The sequence below is a fragment of the Sinohyriopsis cumingii genome, unplaced genomic scaffold (assembly GCF_028554795.1).
Source record: "Sinohyriopsis cumingii isolate HCF-2022 unplaced genomic scaffold, ASM2855479v2 utg000622l, whole genome shotgun sequence".
Lineage (NCBI taxonomy): Eukaryota > Metazoa > Mollusca > Bivalvia > Unionida > Unionidae > Sinohyriopsis > Sinohyriopsis cumingii.
Genome location: NW_028315918.1, coordinates 3,756,378 through 3,778,997, shown reverse-complemented (window position 1 = coordinate 3,778,997; position 22,620 = coordinate 3,756,378). Strand labels below are relative to the sequence as shown.

General features: G+C 37.0%; 1 protein-coding gene across 7 annotated transcripts in view; it reads right to left on the bottom strand.

The window, feature by feature from the left end:
• The window catches only part of LOC149773699 (dystrophin-like), a 494,817-nt gene that overhangs the window by 347,324 nt on the left and 124,873 nt on the right, over window positions 1-22,620 (bottom strand). For all 7 annotated transcript variants that reach the window (XM_089946224.1, XM_089946223.1, XM_089946219.1 and 4 more), the window contains 3 exons: window positions 4,887-5,100; window positions 3,386-3,489; window positions 2,389-2,544 (listed from right to left, as the gene is read on the bottom strand). In XM_089946224.1, the coding sequence (XP_089802350.1) occupies window positions 2,389-2,544; window positions 3,386-3,489; window positions 4,887-5,100 (474 nt within the window). The remainder of the gene's footprint in view (window positions 1-2,388; window positions 2,545-3,385; window positions 3,490-4,886; window positions 5,101-22,620) is intronic.

Genomic DNA, 22,620 nt, shown 5'->3' with positions numbered 1-22,620 from the left:
CTGATATACAAGCATCAAGCATGAAAATTACATCGCAATGACCTAGTTTTCGTATGGGAGAGTTATTCTTGTTGAGATGCATTCATACACTAATTTTCATGAGTGTAGGTGAATGAGTGATTTGGATTTTTAACGTAGCTTTAACAATTTTTTCAGTCATATCACTACGATGTCTGCAGTGTGGCAGTTTATAGTGATGTCTAGCACTGGAGCATCATGTAGCAGTGTAGGTGAAACTGAGCCAAATATATTACAGGTGTAATGAACAGGTAGCTGAAATTAGAGTAAATAACTCGAGACTGAAATTAATTTAAATTGGTGAGTATGTAACAAATGGAAAGCTATAACTAAAAGGTTACTCAAGGTCACACTGACCAAAGTTTGATACAGCTGAGTTTATTTTTGTAAGAAGCATCAATACATTGATTTTCATTTCTAGATTAAATAGAGTCCAAAATATTGAATGTACAATGAATGAAATGCTGAGAGCTGAAAATTTAAGTCACTCAAGCATCCAAAATAAGGTCACAGTGACCTTTGATTGATATGGCTGAATTACCCTCCTGATGTATCCACATACCAATTATCAAAAGTGAGGTGAAACAATGTCCAGGATACTGATGGTGCAAAATCATTTTAAATGACGAAAACAAATATAAATAGGCAAAATGCCACTTCCCCACACAGCTTAGTTAGTTAGGCAAAATGCCACTTCCCCACACAGCTTAGTTAGATAGACGAAATGCCACTTTCCCACACAGCTTAGTTAGGCAAAATGCCACTTTCCCACACAGCTTAGTTAGGCAAAATGCCACTTTGCCACATAGCTAAGTCAGATCGCAAAATGCCACTTTCCCACACAGCTTAATTAGATAGGCAATAATGACACATCCCCCTACAGCTTGACTGGATAGGCAACAACGCCATATCCCCCACCCCACCCCAGTTTGACTGGATAGGCAAAAATACTACATACCCTCACCACTTGGTTGGATAGGCAAAGATGCTATATCCCCTCACAGAATAAAAAAAAAAAACAGGCAATGTTGGACAAACCCTATTACAGTCACCTGACTCTGGAATTTAGTGTTTGGATTTAAGTGGATGTTTACCAAGTCTTGAAACTAGGGGTCATGCATAAATATAAGCATTTAACCCGTAAAGTGCTAGTCATGACATTAGTTGTGCTGTCGGTCAAGGTCTTGTAGTGTTGGTTGCGACATTAAGTTGTTTTTCAGGTAAGCAAAAATGCATGCATCCTTTTCCTTCAACTTGCCATGTCTGCTTGTAAAACTATATTTTATTGGTACATTGGGGCCTGGAACAAACATTCCATTGTACTTTATTATGCATTTAGCAAAGAAGTTTTAAAATTTTTTGCTCTTGAACACATGGCACCTGTAAAAATTAAAATGGCTGATGCAGAATACAATGGTTATTTCTTTCAACAAATACTGGCTGCAGATAGTGATGATGAGAATGATTTTGAAGGATTTGAGGCAGATGATATTATTGGAGCTGGCGAAGTGCTGATGGAAATACCCATGAGTGATTTTCAGCCAGGAATGATGTAAACTGGAGCCTGATGTAAATGCTGGTTGGATGCAAAAAGATGGTGTGCCTGTCACCCCTCATCCACTGGTACTTCAAAATGTTGAGATGGCAAATACTGAACCTATAGACTATTTTTAAGACTTTTTTAAATAATAAGAGAAGAAAGGAGGGATTCAAAAGAAAGCTAACATCTTTCAGATTTGAGACATTTATTACTGACACGGATGGGTGTGGTTTGTAAACTTACCTCTGACATTCATGGAGTGGATGTTTATAAATCTTACCTTTTCTCTACCTGTGATTCTCACAATGCAGATATAACATTGGAACAGACATAACATGTCTAATAAAGAATATTTATTTTTTAGATATATTTGAAGATTTCCATTTTAAAAAAAAAATAGATAAAATACAAATGTAACTTGTCATTTTACCTGTATTTGCACCTGTACATGCAAATATGTTAAACTTACACATGAGCCTTGATGCTAATCTTAAAATTTAGACATCCACCATCATTTTTCATATAGGACTTGTGTATCTATTGTGAATATTATTAAAATACATCCAATTTAAACACTGTGCAGTTTTCTTTCTTTTTTTCTCAAACAATTCAGCATTGAGGGATCTTGCACTGCAGAACGATATAGCACTTTTAGGGTCAACTCATCATCTATGTAAAATTGAAAACTAGATATCAACTGGGTTTCTGACAGTATTCACTCCAAACAAAGGATTTATTTTTTGCATCATGATTTCCAGAAAACAGAATATTGAGAGAAAGTCCATATTTCTTGATGAGCATGAATAATCAAAACTGGCTGTGGCTACTACCTTGACCTCCATGGCCTCTCTTCTCTTGCTATATTGTTCCATCTCAGTCCGGACCAAGTCCGCCATAATACTGTTAAGGATCAAATCTTGAGCCAACTCCTGCAGCTGGCTTGGATTCTCTGTGCTGGTGTGTTCCTCCACGAGTCGCTCCACCTCCTGCAGAGAGGAAAATTCAGAGTCTAAACCGACACTTTCTGACTTTAGTGTTTGAATCATTCAAAAGATGCAATTCCCAATTAATAGAGTAAATCTGTCACATCATAATAAATACTCTATCACAAGCTAAAGCATAAATACATGCCAATATCATATGACAATGTCATAAACTAATGCAGTCTATTTAAAATTATCACTTGTTATAAAAGTATATCACATTAATGTTACTAACACACGTAATTTATCAAACTTGTCCATAATACAATATATGCAAGTTATTGCCTCATGACCATGGCATACAAAACAAAATAAACAAGTTTTAAAAATTTCATACTTAATAAATAATTGTATATGAACCCTCTGTATATCAGTTGAACTAATGCTGCGATAACCTTCTGTGACATTTGTTTTTATACAAGTTATATTATCATCTCTGTATACTCAACCCTCAATGGCAATTCTTTAATATCATGCTTACAGCCTCAAAGTAATTATTAGCAAAACACTGAATTAACAAATTTATACACTGTGTAATACAAAGTGAGAAAAAGTAACAACATGCTGTATTCTTACATTCTGTTAACAGATTTAAAGATCACTGTGGAAGGCCACCATCGCTAACAAAAATATAAATAAAAAACAAAATAAGTCTATTTTGAATAAAATAATGGAAGGAAAAATAAAACAAGAATCCTCAATTGCACTGATTCATAAAAATGATCTGCACACTCATACACACTTCCAGCATCTCTACATTCTGCAAGCCTGCTTGCTATAAAACTATGTTTACACGAAACTTTATTATCACATTATTGTCTGAGTTTTCCCTTGTGAGGCTTACATCAAACTGCTCCGAAAGTTCCTCCGCATCAGAATTCATTCCTGATGAATTTCTGACCTTGCGTTCCAGCTTGTCCAGGTAGAGGCGTTCCTCGTCCATCAAAGCTTCAAAGAAAATCAAGTAACTATGAATCTGACTGTAAATAAATTGATAAATAACAAACAAGAAAATAATGTAAAAAAAAAACAGGGGTCCCCCCTTTCCAAATGTGATATAATTACATTTCCAGATGTTAAGGGCAAAGTAAACAAAGCCATAACCCATTCAAATTTTCAGAGAAAAGGTAATTAAACCTGAACTGGGTCTTTTTAATAATAAATAATAGAAAACAAATTTGATTTAATTTTTAAAAGTCTTTCAAAAACAAGTGTGTGAAAAAAATGTATCACATATCTAATGCACAAGACTTCCTGATGTAAATGCACTGAATAGACTTTACTAACTCCTTCATTAAAACAATGTTGAATCCATAAAAGTCAATTTAAGACACAGGATAAAGTGAAACACAGGATTTGCCCATCATCCAATATCTTAAGGAATCAAATCTAAAATACTCTTCAACAAATATGATTCATATACGACACGATGAATCTACTTGTAACACAAATAAGATATCATATAATCAGCAAATGGAGCAATAATCTGTAATTTCTGCACAACAGACATTTATGGCTGTTTAACTGTTGCAATTATTTATAGTAAGTGACATTCTACGACATGAACAATCAAGAACACGTGAAACCAGATGAATGAATTAAATATGAACTTGTACAACATTTAACTAGCTTTCAAAACAAAATAAAGAATCTTTCAAAGGGACTGACACTTGACTGGTTGAAAATAATTCCCAGTAATCAATGATAAGTAACTCTTTAGTAAAAATCCCATGCTGATAAAACAATCCATTCTTCAGGAATAGCACTAACAAGATTTTCGATAGAAAAGAGTGTAATATTGACAACTTTGTATGGACAACTATATATTACAAAATGTCTTGTAGTGGAATCCCATCTCAAAGCAATCATCCATTCAGGACAAGTAACACTAGATTTTCAAGATAACTGCAATGGTGGTTGTCATTTAGGACCATCATAATAAGTCTTTTGGTTAAAAGTCCATGTCAATACAACCATCATTTACAAGAAGTAGTTGTGACAAGATATGCAAGATGGCTGCAATGGTACCTCATATTTGATGTCAGATCATACCCTTTTCATCTAGGACCAACTAGAGATCATAAGAAGTTGTTTAATGAAAGTCCCAAGTTGATGCAACAATTTGTTTAGAATTAATAGTAATATCAAAATTTTCAAGATGGCCACACAATGGCCAAAATTTTGATTCCATTTAGGACCAGCTAGACCATAAGATGAATATGTATGCAATGTTTCATGGCAATCCTCCTGCCAAGGAGTACCTATAACAAAATTGTGCTAATGAATGGTTACAGGTTACTGAAAAAAATCTTCTCTACTTTCTGATTTTAGAGCCTAAATGTTACCCCTGAACTGTTTCCACTGGTTGTCAGCATTTGCATACAGTCTGGAATAGTGGTCCACTCTCTGATAAGCATCAGTCCACAGAGCATTAAGGCGCATCAGGGAGCGTGCAAGATCCTGGAGGGAACCTGAGGGTGCTTTGTTCAGCATATCATTAGCTTCTTCATTAACCTTGTTCACTTCACCATCTTTCTCTGTCATCTCATCTTTCAGTTTCTAAAAATAAGTCCAAATATGTGGAGGGTTTTATGGGAGGGTTAAAGCTAATACCTACCAGTTGCTACTGCATAGCTGATAGTTTTCAAGTGGAAAATACACCAACCACATGATGAGAATTCATTCTCGCATTAAAACATTAGATCGCCCTTAGTCCATCTCACAGATACCTTGCCCAAACACAGTGTCCTTCATTCATTTTAGGACAAAACCTAAGTTAGTGGGATATTTATTGAGGTGGGGGGATGGCAAATGAAACAGGTAAGTATTATATCATAAAAATCAGTTATCTCCCCTCCAAAAATAGCATATTAATATCAGTGATACAAAACCTGTTGTTAATGCATGGATGAATTAGTCAGTTTGTTTGGCAGCAGATGATCCCACAACTGACCTTCAAATCCATGTGGGGAGGAAGTTTGTTTCCTACCCTCTCTTCTCCCTTTAGAAGCTGCCAAGTAAGAACAAACAACTCTAACTGGACACAAAAATCTAACTAGATTATAAACAGCACAGATTCAACTGAGAATGGAATCTCTAATGGCTTTGGAACAACCAACTTAAGTTGATGCTTGTTATATGCTTTGTTGGCAAAGGAATGAAACTGGATCATAATTCCACTGAACCTCGCACAGCCTGTGTCTATGAATGGGCTATGAAGTTCCCTTGTTTATCTCCGAGACACAAAGAGGAGTAAGAAAACAAGCCTAAGGGTAAGGTTCCCAAAGGAAGCTTCACCCAATGGTTCATAGGGGCTTTAGTTAGAGACTGCCAGATGCAAGAGATTCCATCTATATACTAGCAAGCAAGACACTGGACTTGAGCATTGTTCTCTTTGAAAGAGATTTGAAGAAAATCAGCCACTGCACTCATAGAAGGACAGCTTGGATCGACACATTTCCTACTACATTAATCCCCAAAGATTCAACACTTGGCACCATAGAACTCACATGCAGACCATCAAAAGGTAAAAACAGCTGGATAATTTGTGGGGTTTTGTGTGGAAGCGAGAACCTGTGCCTGACAGGAGGTCCCTCCTCTGGGTTAATTTTCTACCAGTTCGAGGAGCGGATGCGATGGAGAGGTATTGCCAGTTTGAGATACTGAGAAGCCAAGGAGGGTATGAGCCCCCCAAAGATAGTCTCTGTTTCAATGGAAGCAGCCCTCAAATGGTTCTTACTGCGTTATAGTAAGACATCAGACTTGTCCAGAGCAACATCTCCACAAAGTGGATATGCTCCACAACATAGATTCTACCCTCAGCAGGCTGAACAATGCTGCTGAAAAGTGGTCAGCATATGAGACTATGGGTACTAGTGACCAAGCCTTTTATCCTAAAGATTTTGGTTTAAACTTGGAGGCAGGTCAATGTCCACATGGAAAATACTTACTTAAGTTGGAGGTTTATTTGGAAAGGAACGGGTGGTAGGGGGGATTCTCACTTCTTTTTCTGTCAAATATTCTCTTTTCTGGTTGAACAAGTTCTGATCCTTACTAAACCTTTGGGAATGCACCTTAACCATACCGATGTGATGAGCAACAAAATGTCTGGTTGAGAGATAGACCAAGAGACTTTCTCAAAGCTGGAAAGAATTGTAGTGACACTAGTGTATGAAGACATACCATTGAAATTTTGTGGAATTATAGGAAAAAGGAGGGGGGATGCCTATCCTGGCATTTGTATATCCAATTCTAAATCCCCAAAGAGATGAAACTGCAGTTTGAAAAGAAGAAGGACTTGACCCAATCCTTATCCCCATATCAAAGGGGGCTTCCAATAACTGGTGACTAGTCAATGACCAGTGACCAGTCAATGCCTGGTACTTGGTACCCCATCAGACCCTTCCACAGAATGGATACTTACATATGAGCTTTCTGCTTATCAGGATGGCTTGAATGCATCATCAACAATGGGACATTGGGACTGAAATGTTGCTGCCCCCCCCCCCAACCAATATGGGGGTGGAAGGATCCGCACATAAGAAACTTTCAGCCAGCACCAAGCTGTTGGTGTAATCGAGGGTGATGCTCCCACATTACATGCTGGGGTGGAGGCATAACTCACTCTATGCCATTTGGGATGAAAGAGTGATTCTCCTACCTGAGCGGAAGGTGCAACTCTATCTCTGTCTTTGTGGTAAAGAGATGGTAGCATGCCTCCTTTCAAATAAGGGTGTTAACGACTCGCTTTCTATTCTCATGGAATGGAGAAGGTGATGCTCATCCCTAATGGAAGGGCCCAACTCACTCTCCACCCATTTATAACCTCCCTATACTAAATATGAGAATGCAGTAAATACACCAAACAATTTTTAACCAGAGTCCCTAGAAGGGACTGACACTCTACTGTCTGAAACAATTTCCAAGAATTCAAGATAAAACCATCACTTCCTTTTAACTGCTGAGTGTTGAAGCCACATATGATATTCTTCAATGATAAACAGACTTTCAAATTAGCTGCTGTGGTGGGCATATTGAATGTCAGGTTTTCTTAAAGACAAAGCTGACATAACCAGAAGTCTTTTGGTCAAAACCCCATGTCATAATGATACTCTATTCAGGGAGAGTAGTGACAAGATTTTCACAACAGCCATCATCGCAGCTGCATTTGATGTTCCAATGCCACCATTGTCATTTAGGACCACCTAGGTATCATAAGAGGTCTATTGCTGAAAACCCTATGTTAATATAGCCATCCAAAATAGCCACTTTTCACAAAAACCTCATGACAATATGACTACATTAGGAGGATTAGTGATAACAAGATTTTCAAGATGGCCACTGTATGACAGCCATATTGGATGTCAGATTGGTACCATGTTCATTTAAGACCATCATAAAAAGTCTGAAAAACGCCACAGCAATATTTCATTCTGTTCAGGAGAAGCTGCCATAAGATTTCAAGATGGCTGCTGTGGTGGCCATGCTGGACTTCAGACTAGCACCATATTTATTTCAGACCAACTAGAAATTACAAGAAGTCTTATACTGATATAGTGATATGACCATTCATTCCAGAATAGTAGCAATAACAAGATTTTCAAGATGGCCACTGTGGTTCCCATAATGGATATGCAAACAACAGTTTTAATCTAGGACCACCAAGTAGTTTAGAAGGAGTAGTGTTAAAAGACCAATGCATGATGGACCATCCCATAAGCTCTTCTGACCAATGACCTGGAGAGTTAAATATGATGTTGAGCTAAATACGATGCTGAGCAGCCTTATTTTTGAGAACTGGCAATGACTAATTTAGCAAAACATCCAGTTTGGTAAGACTGCTAATAAAAAGGAGCAAGATTTAATAATAATTAAAAGAATGAACTCATGATTAATAACTAAACACACAAAAGAAGGGAAAAAATGGTGTGCAACCTGATTTTCTGAGACTAATACATATAGCACAAGTCACATTTAAAAAAAAGTGAAATAGGAAGATTTGTTGTTGTAATAAAACAAATAAAAACAAATCAAAATTTTTTTGATTGGGATAATTCCATCAATGCAAAAATGATGCATATAAGAACAAAACTCAAACTGTGACATAAAACATAAAGCCGAGGCAATGTCTCTATGACATTTAATTTAAGCAACTTGTAACGGCTCTGGCTGGAAAAAGAATGACATAGAGTGTGCATGGACAAGGTATCAGCGGATTGGACTAGACGACCTCTCTACTAGAATCTTCTGGTTCACCCTAATGGGACTACAATTCTTGTCATACAGACAGGGTATTTTCTGCTCAGAAACGTACTCAGTACACAGCAACAACAGGTTACTAAAATTAAAAAGCTAATTACAGATATAACAATAAAAACTATCTACAGAACTAAACTCTCAAGTTTTTCTAAACTGCTCTATAAAAAACCAAAATACTTATATTTGTCAATTATTGCACCAAAGTACCGTGTCTTGAGTTATAAAAAGTTAATGCCTCAGAAGATTTAAAAATCAAAAGGTTGGGAAGGGAAGAAACTCTTACAAATATTTTGTTGCTGGTTATCTTGATTGCTAAACCAGATCTGCAAGTCCAGGCCCAGAATTCCTGAAACACCTCTACTTTTAGTCCAGGAGTTTCATGTTTATGAAACAGGATACCCAATTCATCAGAGAAATTTCAACTGCCATCATTAGCAAAATCAAACACAGATGATCCAAATTTGACATCTCCATGTCACTAATACTATTAAGTTTCTTTTTGAACAATTACATACCTTGAAAACAATGTGGAATCTTTAGAAAACATTTCACTTGCTTCACAATGAAATTAATAGAAATACAATTTGAAATTTAATGATCTGGAAACAGTTGAGCAAATTTTTAAAAACAATTCAGTTATATCAATCAATGACTTCTGAATATATTAACAAATCTTTGCCAACTGACTTAGAAATAGAGCAGCAGAGAGGGTGAACAGACCACTTAGGGGAATGGTCACCCTTGTGTTTTACCAAAAAAAATAGTGACCACTCATAGAGGTCAATTACCACGTCTACGATTATTGTTTGTCCCAAACAGAACCGTAGACGCCCCTCTCTGCTGCTATCAATATTGGGAATCATCATCTGAATCATGGGAATCTTCATCTGTTTCATCTTCATCTGAATCTTCGGAATTTGTTCTATGTTTCAAGTAATATTCAAGTTCTGATGGTGGTTTTTCTATTTTTGGATTTATGTTCTTTCTGTGTTTATAATATATCATCAAACTTCTGTATTCCTCTTCTGCTGATATTAATTAAATTATTATGTTATAATAAAATGGTACATCCAGAATCTCATACTGCAAGAACAGCACGAGAACGATTAGAAACAATTAAAAAATTTCTTCCTGTCAGAGACTCATTTAGAAAAAATCTGCAAGCGCAGCAAGAATCAAAAGTTGAGTATGAAGAGGACACTAAAAAACTGTTTAAACCCGTCACTGCAGCTACTGAGAAAGCTTCAGCGGCTGTTGAAAAAACTATATGGGGAGATATTGCGGAGGAAGATGAGAAGAAGAAAAAGGGTATTTTTCCGGTATTAGAACAAACTGCGTTGCAGGCTGAAAAAATAGCAAGAAGAACCAAACAAACAAAAAAGATTTTACGAGGCCTTCCACCTGGCATAGCCAGGGAAATAGCTGCAGCTCAACCTCCACCTGTTGGTGAGGAAATACTTGAAGGTATTGGACAACCTCGTGCTGAGATAGGTGATATGAAAGATCGTGAATCAACAAAATCAGAAGAAGGGAAAATGATTATGCTGAGCAATAAATTTACTAGTGCGGGTATCAAGTTCATAAAAGAAATTGAGGATATTGATACGTTATCAAAACTTGCAGTTGCAAGTTTTGATAAAAAGGGAGAACTTTTAAGACCTGAATTTAGTTCCACTCGTATTAGTGATCCTGAAATCTGGTATAAATGGATATATCGTATATATTACAATAAAGATAGAGTTTACTCTAGTGATGAGGTATATAATGATTATCGCAGAAAAATAGACATGTATCTTGCACAAAAAGAACCAAAATCTCTCAGAACAATAAGTGAGGAAGAAGAAGAAGTATCACCCTCAAGACTATTTAAGAAAAGATCACCCTTAAGACTATTTAAGAAATCAGAAGAAGAAGGAGCTACTGGCAGTGGTCTGGGAAATAATTTTATTTGTCCTGATAATATCATCAATGATGTATCACGGTTAGAAGTTCTCATAGGAGGAAAACGAGCTGGAAATAATTCACCAGAAATAACCAATGAAGCAGCTGATATTTGTCGGCGACTATTTCAAGGTGGCATCATGGATATCGGCGTTTACCGAGAACTTATTGATGAGCTCGTTGATGACTAGTTGTTAGATAAATGGTAAATAAAATAAGATGATTGTGCATGATAATCATCGTAAACCCACACAGGTTAGAGCGGTAAACTCACGATTACCAATCTATAGTGTTATTTACGGAAATGGACTTGGTGATGTCATTCGAGGATTATTCACGAGGATAGCTCCAAAAGTAGCACCTGTAGCAAAACAATTATCGATGAAGGCTATTGATATTGTTCGTGATAAAGCTCCGGGTGCAATTGTCAATGTTGCTGGTAAGGCGTTCTCGGCGATCAAGGAAAGACTAGCACGATTATTGCGACGAAAACAACAACCACCGGTGAAACTGGCAAGTACTGAGGTGATGCCCTCAGACGTAAGTAAAATAATAAATCAGGCTGCAAATCAAAAACTAGCGGCGATATCTGAAGAAGCAGAAAAAAATATAACAGCAAATTTAATAGCAGGAAGCGGTCTTCGTCGACGATGATCATCATTTGGAAAAATGGTAACTATAATAAAATGTTCAGGCGCGAATCAGACCCAGCATTTGATATGGAGGCACCTGTCCTTAAGTACGAGTCAGTACGTGATTATCAGTTTTATTCTTATGACGCAAGACAACCAAATCATCCGGGGAGAATCGAATTACAGGTTCATGATACAAGTAGATATTTCTTGCCCGCTGAAGCGTTTATTGAAGTAGAAGGTACACTTGTAAAGGGGGATGATACGGCATATGGTGCCAATCTGCGTGTTGGTTTTGTCAACAACGGAATTATGGCACTGTTTGATAGCGCCACATACATGATTGATGGAAAAAATATTGAATCAATTCAGAAGGATGTTGATGTTGCTACAACAATAATTGGTCTGGCGAGATATTCTGACGACTTTACAAGATCAGCTGGTCCAACAATGATGTTCGCTAAAGATATCACCGACAACGCCAACCATAATCAGTATATCAAGTTACTCACACCACAGGATACTTCTGTTGCTAATCAGGCAGAAGGTGCCAACCCCGATCGTGAAGCTAGACCAGGTGCTGATTTTGACATCATAAAAGATATTGCCCCGACTTACAACTTAGGGTTTGCAACACGCCGATCAGCGCTGTCAGGAAATGATAGAAATTTTTCGTGTGCAATTCCATTATCACACATCTTTGGATTTTGCAGAAATGTTAGAAAAGTCATCTTTGGAGCTAAACACACAATTGTGCTCGTAAGAAAAGGTAATGATAATGATGCAATCTGGCGAGGTGCTGGTGTTGCTGATGCTGGTAAAGTAAATATATCAAAACTTTCATTGTGGATGCCAGTAATGACTCCATCTATTACTGAGGAACAAAAATTACTATCTTTTATGGATCAAGGTGGTAAATCATTGCTATCATGGTTAACAGTAACCACAGATGCTGCTCAAAGCAATATTAATGGTTTATTTACATGGCATATAGCATCACAACAGGGTGTTTCTGCACCACGACATATTTTTATTGCACTACAAGATAATGCTCGGACGAATAATCAACAACGTTCACATATGATATTTGATAACCTTGGAGTTAATGAAGTTTCCTTACGGATAAATGGACATCAAGAACCAACAGAAAATATACAACTAAATTTTGTTCAAAATCATGTAGCGCGCGCATATCATCGTTTAATGTCATTCATGGGACGTGATCAAAATATAGATACCGGCTTGCAAATATCACAACTAGATTTTACAGGTCTATATCCAATTTATTATTTTTCACTAGAACATCTTGATTTATCCAAACAATCTGTTGTTGATATACACTTTCGAGCTCATGTTACTAACCCTCCTCCTGATATAGCTGGTCCACCAATTGTTCGCGGCGCCTACAAAGCGATCGCGGTCATACTTAGCGACAAGGCCATGTTACTTGAAGGTGGCAGTGGTCGAATGAGGGTCGTTGATGCACCGGTGGAAAATCTTTAATCGTGTTATTTAGAAAAATATATTTTATATAAAAATGTCGTATAGTCATGTTAATGTTACTCTGACCCCGGGTCAGGTAAAAAAGCTTCAATCAAAAACCGCCAACAAATGCGGAACTAAAATATCACTAAAACGAGATCATATTAGTGGTGGTCCAAACAAATTATCGTTGACAAATAATCAGATTAAACATTTCAATAAAGCCCTAGAATCAAAAACTGGAGTTCAATTCCGTCTCTCCCCGAGCGCCATCAAAGACATGGTTAAAACGGGTGGTATATTCCCACTACTTGCGGCCATTCCGGCATTAATAGCTGCAGCTGCTCCAGCCGTAGCAAAAGCGGCCGCGTTAGGTGCTGTTGGAACAGCCGCTGGAATGGCACTAAAGAAAGCAACAGGGAAGGGGTACAAAAAAAAGGGACGCGGTCTAAGATTACCGGGATCTCGTTGGGGGAGAGGCCTAAGGCTTCCAGGATCATTTCGTTAGACGTTCCAGCATCAAATTTTGATTTACTTGATGCTGCTAAAAAATTAAAAATATCCGCCTTTAGAGGTGTTTTTATGCGAGATCAATTACCGAAACAACCAAACAAACTAGAAACAGGTATTATTAATCTTGACAAACGTTCCGGACCCGGTACTCATTGGGTATCATACGCGGTTGATCCGCGTGGAATTGTTTATTTTGATTCGTACGGGTTAGCTCCACCTGTTGAATTTATCAAGTATGTCGCACCACTCCATGCAACAACCAAAGTTTGGTATTCAACGCTACCCACACAAACAATGACAGATCCGTCAATATGCGGCCGTGAAGTAATTAATGTACTCGACGCTATATCAAAATCATCCAAGCCGCCACATAAAGTCGTGCACGATTATACAAGCAACCGATTTGTTGCGCGTAAAGCATTTTAAACAACGGATCTTATTATAATGGTTGACATTTACGGAAGATCTTCTTCACGCGTTAAGAAAATAAAATCCGACGTTGATCTGTCAAAGTATGCGACTAAAGATGACCTCGCTGATATTATGAACTTTGCTGGAGTTGATCCAGATGAGGTTGTTATTTTTCAAGATCGATATGGTAAACTAAAAACCAGCAATATCAAATGGAATGATATAGTCCGGCGAGTACTTGGTGCAGTTACAGATAATATTCCCGTGTTTACTGACGGTGGTAGAATCAGAGATTCAAGTGTATCATTAGCAACCATCAGAGATGAAATTGCAAAAAGTGTTGCTAATCGCGTGAGAAACACCGGTGACACAATAACAGGTGAACTTAGCATGAACGGAAATAAAATAGTAGTTTTAAGAGATCCAACATCTGACGAAGACGCAGCAACAAAAAAATACGTCGACACCGTAGACGGTAAATTATCCACGTTACGGGCTGAGTATGACGTTCACGCAGGAACTTTCGGAAGATTTCGAAGAAATTTTCAAAAAACCGATGATACCATAGATAAATTCTTCGGTACTCCACGCGCCATTGACATGAAACTCGTTGATATCAAAACTGACCTAGACACGATCAAACAAACACAGCAAGACATCGTAGCGGGAATTCCTGAGATTGTCAGTAAAACCAATTTGATTAAAATTCCAGCTGCAATAACTCCCGGGCATATCACAAACATCGTATGCACGGTATCATCTGGATTTGCAACATGGTCGCAGCAAAATAATACTATCAAATATACCGCAACAGTCACTGGCGTGTACAGGCTGTCTGTGTTCAGTGCTGCAAAATTTGAAATATTTACAACGTTTCCATGGCGTCATTCCACAGACAGGTTTTCCGGGGTTGTATCTGTTGTATTAAATAGCGGAACCGAAGAAATATTTATTCTGGAAGCAGCTGATAAGAAATTAACCGCAACATCCTTCTGGTGGTGTTTGGAATTTGTAGCTGAAACACCTCAATTGGTTACGGCATAAAAATATATATGGACGGTGCACAATACAGATACAATCAAGCGCGTGAATGGCAGGCGGCGCTAAAAGATCAGGTCGATCAATATACAGTAAAAGTAAAAAAATATCGACGACGATTGGTTATCGTTGATGTGATTGTTTATTCAGTATCCGCTGTTGTTGCTGGAACCGGTGTAATATTATCAGCGTTGACAACGATGGCACCAGTAGCTGTAACTGTTTGTATTTCAGCAGCAACAACTATTGCAGGTGTGCTTGGTATCATCACAAAAAAAATATGTACTTGTACGAACGAAAAATTATCCGATTACAAAATAAAATTACATACAGCGACGGTAGCATACTCGAAATTATCCTCGTTGTTATCAGCGAGTCTCAGTGATGGAATTATATCTGATTTCGAATTTTCAATGATGACCAAAATATACGATGAAGGTATTAAAGATACAAGTATCAATAATGACAGAATTACTCCAGCAGATCGTGACCAACACAACTCCGCCAAAGATAACGATGATCTCGGTAAGTTCAACTAATCCTGAATTTAGTGTTAATTTTCCTATTGCAATTCCAGTAAAAGAAATAGCACTAGCACAATTACGAGTATATTACAGCTGGCCAAATATCAGATCAAAATCATTTAATGGTACACCAGCAAATAATTCGCTTGTATTTACTAACAAGAACAAATCCGATGGAACACCTGACTGGGTTGTTGTTGGAATACCAACCGGCAGTTACCAGATTGAAGAGATCGGTGAGGAATTTGCGCGTAGAATAAAATCAATAACGGGAAAAGAATCAAAAATATCAATAAACCTTCATGAGCCGACGTTGTCCTCGACGGTTGAAATAAACTCGCCTGATTATGCCGTTGATATTTATCAATCTTCAATCAGATCCGTGCTAGGATGGCCTGAAATATCACCACCGATAACACCGATACCACCAGAACCGAAAAAGTCTGATTATGTCACGGATAGACAATTTTATCATCAAATTTATCCATCATACGATGTGTTTCTAAGTATTTTAAAAAGTAAATCGATGCTTGGCGAGTTTTTCTTTCGCGAAGATATTGAGGCATGGTCTTTTATAAATCATGGGGAGTGGCAATATGATGTGAGGTTTGATCGGAGTGATATTATTGAATATTTTCGGGAAATCAATCAAGAGTGTAAAAAACAACTAGATCAACTAAATCAATATTTTAACGAACATATTTTTGACATATCAACGTCATCGCGTGAAAAAATCATCACGCGTGTGGAAAGATTAAATCGGCTTATATCAGACATGGAATATTTTAATAACCGAATAGTTCAGGCGATGGTTAGTCTTTTAAAATCACCTAAAAATTCTGATGCAAAGGCGTGGTTAGAAAAATATAAATTAACAGAAGCCGATGTACCAAATTATAAATTTCCCGGGTATAGTGTAACCGAGTTAAGAAAATCTGTCAGTGATGTCATTGATGAGTTTTTTCCTAAAATACTCGATGCATGGAGAAAATTAATTCCGCCTTCAACTGTTCTTAGACATGATAATGATCCACATGGCGGCGGAAGACACGTATCCCCGCGGATCGTTAATATAACACCGACGGTCGCGGTCAATCTGGTTTGTGACGTAATCGATGGCAGCTATCAAATAGATCTCGGAAGATCAAATCAAGCTCAACAAGGATACATCCTGTACACGTTCACACCACAAGTTCCCCCTGGAAATTTAATCGTGCAAGAACCAACTAATCCCGTGTATTTGCGGTGTCACAATAATATGTTAACACGAATCAATTTTAAACTCACAGACCACCTTAATCGCTTGATTGACATACGTGAAGAAGAGCTTGTAATAAATCTGTATGTAAAGTCCTAGGACTTTTGTCTTAAGGATTTCTGTCCTAAGACTTCCGTCGTAAGGATTTCTGTCTAAGGACTTTTGTCTTAAGGATTTCTGTCTAAGGACTTCCGCCGTAAGGATTTCTGTCGTAGATCTTCATGTGGAGGAGGGTTTTACACGCGAGGATTTCTTAACAGTTAGAAGAACATTTGTAACAGAGATCAGACTCAAATTCGATTAACCTAAAAAAATATTTTATTATTACTGGCACAAATTTGTGTTTGGTACAAATTAATCGGCCCAGGCAACTAAAAAAGCTAGTCGATGAAAGTAAAATTAAAATTTCTATCACAAAAAAAAATAATATTTATTAATTTTCCTGATTTTTACTGAAATTGTACAAATTACTTGATTTTGACTACCAACTACCCCCTCAGAAACATAAAAATGCACGAACTACTTGATTTTGACTACCAACTACCCCCTCAGAAACATAAAAATGCACGAACTACTTGATTTTGACTACCAACTACCCCGTCAAAATCAAGAAAGTTCTAACCTTGTCAAATTGTTCCTAACAAATTTTATTTATTATAAATTAATTTTATTTATTAATAATATTATTTTTACTGAGATTTTTATTTTTTTTTTTACTAAAATACAACGAAATTGCTCAATTTTCCTGATTTTGACTACCAACTACCCCGTCAGAAATCAAGTAGTTCGTGCATTTTTCTTTGATTTTGACTACCAACTACCCCGTCAGAATCAAGTAATTTGTGTATTTTTCTTGATTTTAGTAAAAAAAAAAAAATTAATTCAGTAAAAATAATATTATTAATAAATAAAATTTATTAGGAACAAATTTGACAAGGTTAGAACTTTCTTGATTTTGACTATCAATACACGTGGTCAGCGTTGACTTGGACCCCAGTTACCAAAACTTTCATTTTCATTATCACCAGTAACGAAGTTACCTTGGATCGTTTCACCAACGAAGTTACCTTGGATCGTTTCACGATCTGACATTATTTTTCTTAATAGTCTTATGCGAGTACTAATCGTTTTCTTTGCCTCATACTCGTGGGATAATAACGACTTAATTCTTTCTACGGCGGTAGAAAGAGGAACGAACTCCTTCACATGATCATCTTCTACGGTAGCTAGCGACTGAAACATTGCCGATTGAATCCGTTTCATGAGCCTGTATTCAGATGATAGTGTGTGTGTCCCCATGGTTTTACGTTCTTGTAAAATCTCAAAATCAGAAACTATTTTTTCAGGATTAAGTTCATCAGATATATTAATTCCATCTTTTTTTAATTTTTTAATAGCGACAATTACATCATTGATATTTTCATGGTTCATTATATAATATATAAATCTTTAAAATAAAAAAAAATATCCCTAGAACACCTATCGAGTGTATTAGCGAGTTCGTCGGGATGTTTCAGGGACAGCACAGCCAAGAACTCGTAGCTTGCCACCGCAATCTACCAAGTTCAATAGGCAAATATTCCCTCTACGAGAGCCCCTAACCCGCCAAACAACGGTCTAGAGGCCCAAGAGGGAGGACAGCACAACCCTCATTAAACTCGTAGCTTGCCACCGCAATCTACCAAGTTTAGAGGATATACATATAACATATATACAATGAATGAAGAGCCCCTATCGAGTGTATTAGCGAGCTCAGATTATGAATGAAACGGCACTAACTAAGGACAGCACAAGGACAGCACAGTCCTCATTAAACTCGTAGCTTGCCACCGCAATCTACCAAGTTTAGAGGATATACATATAACATATATACAATGAATGGTTATATACAATGAAATGGTTATATACAATGAATGAAGAGCCCTTATCGAGTGTATTAGCGAGCTCAGATTATGAATGAAACGGTACTAACTAAGGACAGTACAAACATATACGCTCAGCAAAATCACACCCACAATAATTAATCCAGTGGGTGATACGAAAATATGTATCAACAACCAGTCAATATTGTGGTTGTGAATTTGCTGAGCGGAGGGGTTCTTGCGGTTCCCCCCACTATTATAAAAATCGCAATTATGCGCACCACCGACAAATTGTCAGCCATGGGGATTCGATCCTGGACCGCGAGCGCCACAGTCCAATACCATACTGATCGAGCTATCAAACATTGTTACGAACATATGTTTCGGAAGTTAATATATAGCTAAGGAACCAATATTTACAGTAAACAGCGGTTTCTGAATAATAACGGTTTCTGTATTTAACAGTTTCTGTATTTGTAGCGGTTTCTGTATTTATAACAGTTTCTGAATAATAACAGTTTCTGAATAATAGTTTCTGTATTTATAACAGTTTCTGAATAATAGTTTCTGAATAATAGTTTCTGTATTTGTAGCAGACCGAAAATCAATAATATAGAGGTATTAATGCACCAGTCAAAGAACTTTCCAGAATTGTAAGTTCAGTGAACACACAACTGCAGGTCAATTACAATGAGTAACGGTTTCTGTTTACACACAGCTTCCTACGGATCAATAATATTATCATGTGTTGTATGATGGGGAAATATTTAAAAACCATAAATAATACTTATGAGTCTAATGAGTTAGGTTCGGCGGCACTATACGATGTAATTAGTTAAACTGACTAATTACGATCATAAAAAACCAACCATCTACGAAGAAAACTATATATTACAAAGTAATCTCCCCTTAAATCAAAAATTCAGTAGTGTATGGAGGACCTACTGTGACATAAATTAAAAAAATTAATTCAATGCGGTGATGATAGTTAATAATGTGGTGATGATAGTTAATAATGTGGTGATGATAGTTATTGATACTGAAATGTAATTTTCTGCTTATATTTTTTCGAGAGAGCAGATCTGGTTATATTATCTGCCACTCTTTGTACTGAACGCGAGTGAATATCAAAATATGTCGCAGCCGCGTTCATAGACTGAAACATAATTTCTTTACCGGTTTCTATGTTTGTAGAAATTACCGCCCTCTTTCCGATTGTCTTACATCTTCCTGTATTACCACATGCAGAGTTCACGCTTCGAGTTGTCACTCGAAGGTTGGATAAATTATTGTTTTGAGGATTTCCATCAATATGATCAATAACAAGACCGTCATTGATCAAACCCTTGTGACACTCGTATGTAAATCTATGACATAGATATCTTCTCTTTCCAACTGTAAATCTAAGATAGCCAGTATTAGAAACATTACCAACTGGTTTTTTTAACTTGCGGCGTCTGATGATACCATTAATATTTGATTCATAGTTTGTTATGACAGGATGTGGGACAAATATATTTTGCTCCATTATAATAATATTATATGTTTAAATCATTGTTTGTCTGAAATCTTGATATATAATCCCTCACGGATTTTATAGCGTTTTCACCGCTATTATTTTTTTTGTCATAATATCTTTTAAGTTCTCTGAACCGTTTCCCGCCACACTTTCCACATAATTCTGTCTTTCCTCGCACTCCAATACCACACCGTAGACATGGTATTGGTCCTAGACTTCCTCGTCGTATGTTTTGTGAGTGCATCCAACAAAATTCCTTTCTACAGGATTTGTTGCATCGATTTACTGAGCCGATCATCAACCATCTACATTGGGACATTGTATATATATATATAATTTTCTTTATTTAAATATTTGTTTTAATTATATGAACGAGTTTGAGAGATTATCCCAAACTAGGCCTGTTAAGTATAAATTCAACCTTGACAGATTATCTTCTGACTTGCCAGTACGAGATCTGGTTGATCCGAAAAATAAAAGTTTGATCTCGAAAATTCATGACGCCAAGAAAGAATTTTACACGGATGGTGCATCTCATACATGGTCAACGTTCAAGATTATACGCAACACTGTCACGGACGCCACAATGAACGACAAGCGAGCGGCAACTATCATTAACTACATCGCTGAATACGAGGGCAATCAAAAATATTTCTTCAGAGTAAAATTTATTGTATTAACAGAAACAGGTAGTTGGATTATCCGTGACAAATATGATCCTGTCCTTGGCAATAATAAAACTATCATATTAAGTAAAAATTCCAGACCGGGTCTATTGACTGGTATTGATAAACCGTATTATGAGCGAGCGTATCCTGTAACAGCAGTTATTTATGGAATTTATGAGATAAATAAAAAACCCAACGTTGATAAACTAGCGCCGATGAAATTTTCAAGGTTAAATTGTGTAGCTGAACGAGTAATAGAACACTTTACAAACGCGATGCGTGGAAATGGATTAACTGATTTAAGGCGTGAAAAAATAAACTCGTGGGCTGATTCAGTTAAGGATACTGGTGCTACAATAAAAGATGTTGCTGAGTTAGGAAAAATATTAAAATTTCCAATAACCGTAGCAACAATAACGGGAGAAGTACTGTACCAGTCGAAATATAAATCGAAAGGAGCTCCAATAAATATTATCGATCATAACGCGCACGCATGGACTAACGCAGTAACAATATTTCCGTGTGATCGAACTGTTAGATTTTACCCCACAGATATGGCTGTGGCAGATAATTCTGGGGCAGATATCAGTATGTTTGATTTTATCAACGAAATAAGTAAAACCGATCCTGTATCGGTATGGTTATTCAAAAGTAATGAGGAGGGTGAATTTGATCAGTTTGTCAAACCGAACGGTGAAATATATCGCACAGAATTCCTCCATGACGAGATGAAAAATCTTGCGACGTTTTTACAGTGCAAACACGTGGAAAATACTGACAAATTACTAACTAATTGTTTTACCGTTCCATCTGTTGCGGCTCATTTCGCCAGAGAACGAAATTCATGGAAACCAACACGATTTGATTTACTCGAGGACGTACGCGCAAGTTGCGTCGAATATGGACATGGCGGATTATGGAATACCAAATACAATTACAATGATGTTATTTCGGTTGATATGGTTGCATGTTATCCAGGAAGTTTTCTGGGATACGGAGATTGTTCTACGTACTTTGAAAGATTTGGTCACCCAACAAACGAGATGACGCGGGTGGCAATTAATGGACCATTACCTGATTTTGATCTGACTGGATTCGCCTGTATTGAATCATTCGAGCTTAACGAAAATCTTCACAAGATTTGTTATGTTTGGTTTGGTAGACATTTTTGTGAAAAACGTTGGGCACCTATAGTTTTGTTGCGATATATGCTAGATTGTGCGATACTGACATCGTTGGTGGTCAGTGAGGCAATTATATCATATCATGCACAGACCAAAGTTTGGTTGCCCATGTCAGATTCTGAAGTTATTAGCGAGTTTAAGGACGATATTCCTAATAAACTCAAAACCGCAAAAGATCTCGGTAGAAAAATTATAGGTAAATTTACTCAAGGTGGTGCATATGATTATAAAAGACATCACGCACGATTAATTTTAGATGATGCCGAGTACGATTTTATAATCGCTGATACAACGGCGAAAAATACATTTGTAAATCGAGAGAGTGTTTATTTATCCGACGGAACAAAATTAGGTACGATCGTTAGTTACATAAATGACGTATCCCCGCAATATACTCATCTAAGATCTTCCATGTTGGCTTATGTTTCTATAAATTTATTATCGATGATTAATAGATTTCCTGAGACCGCAGTCAGAGTCGCAACGGACTCGTTTTATATTTCAAGTAAATATTTAGAATCTGTTATGAAATTTACAAGTAATGATGAACGATGGGGTTCGTGGAGAATAAAAAAGGAACTATTACACAATTACACAGAATCAGCAGATGTTCCAGTGAGAGATGTTTATCGTGAGGGTAATAAAATATCAGAAATGTCGAAAGCACCATCGTTGAGTGATCCAATAACCAGATATAAGACAGTATATCTCAATGGACCTGGTGGATGCGGCAAAACAACTCGAACGATTAATGTTTTTAGAAATTCAGATATAATCGTGCTGACACCC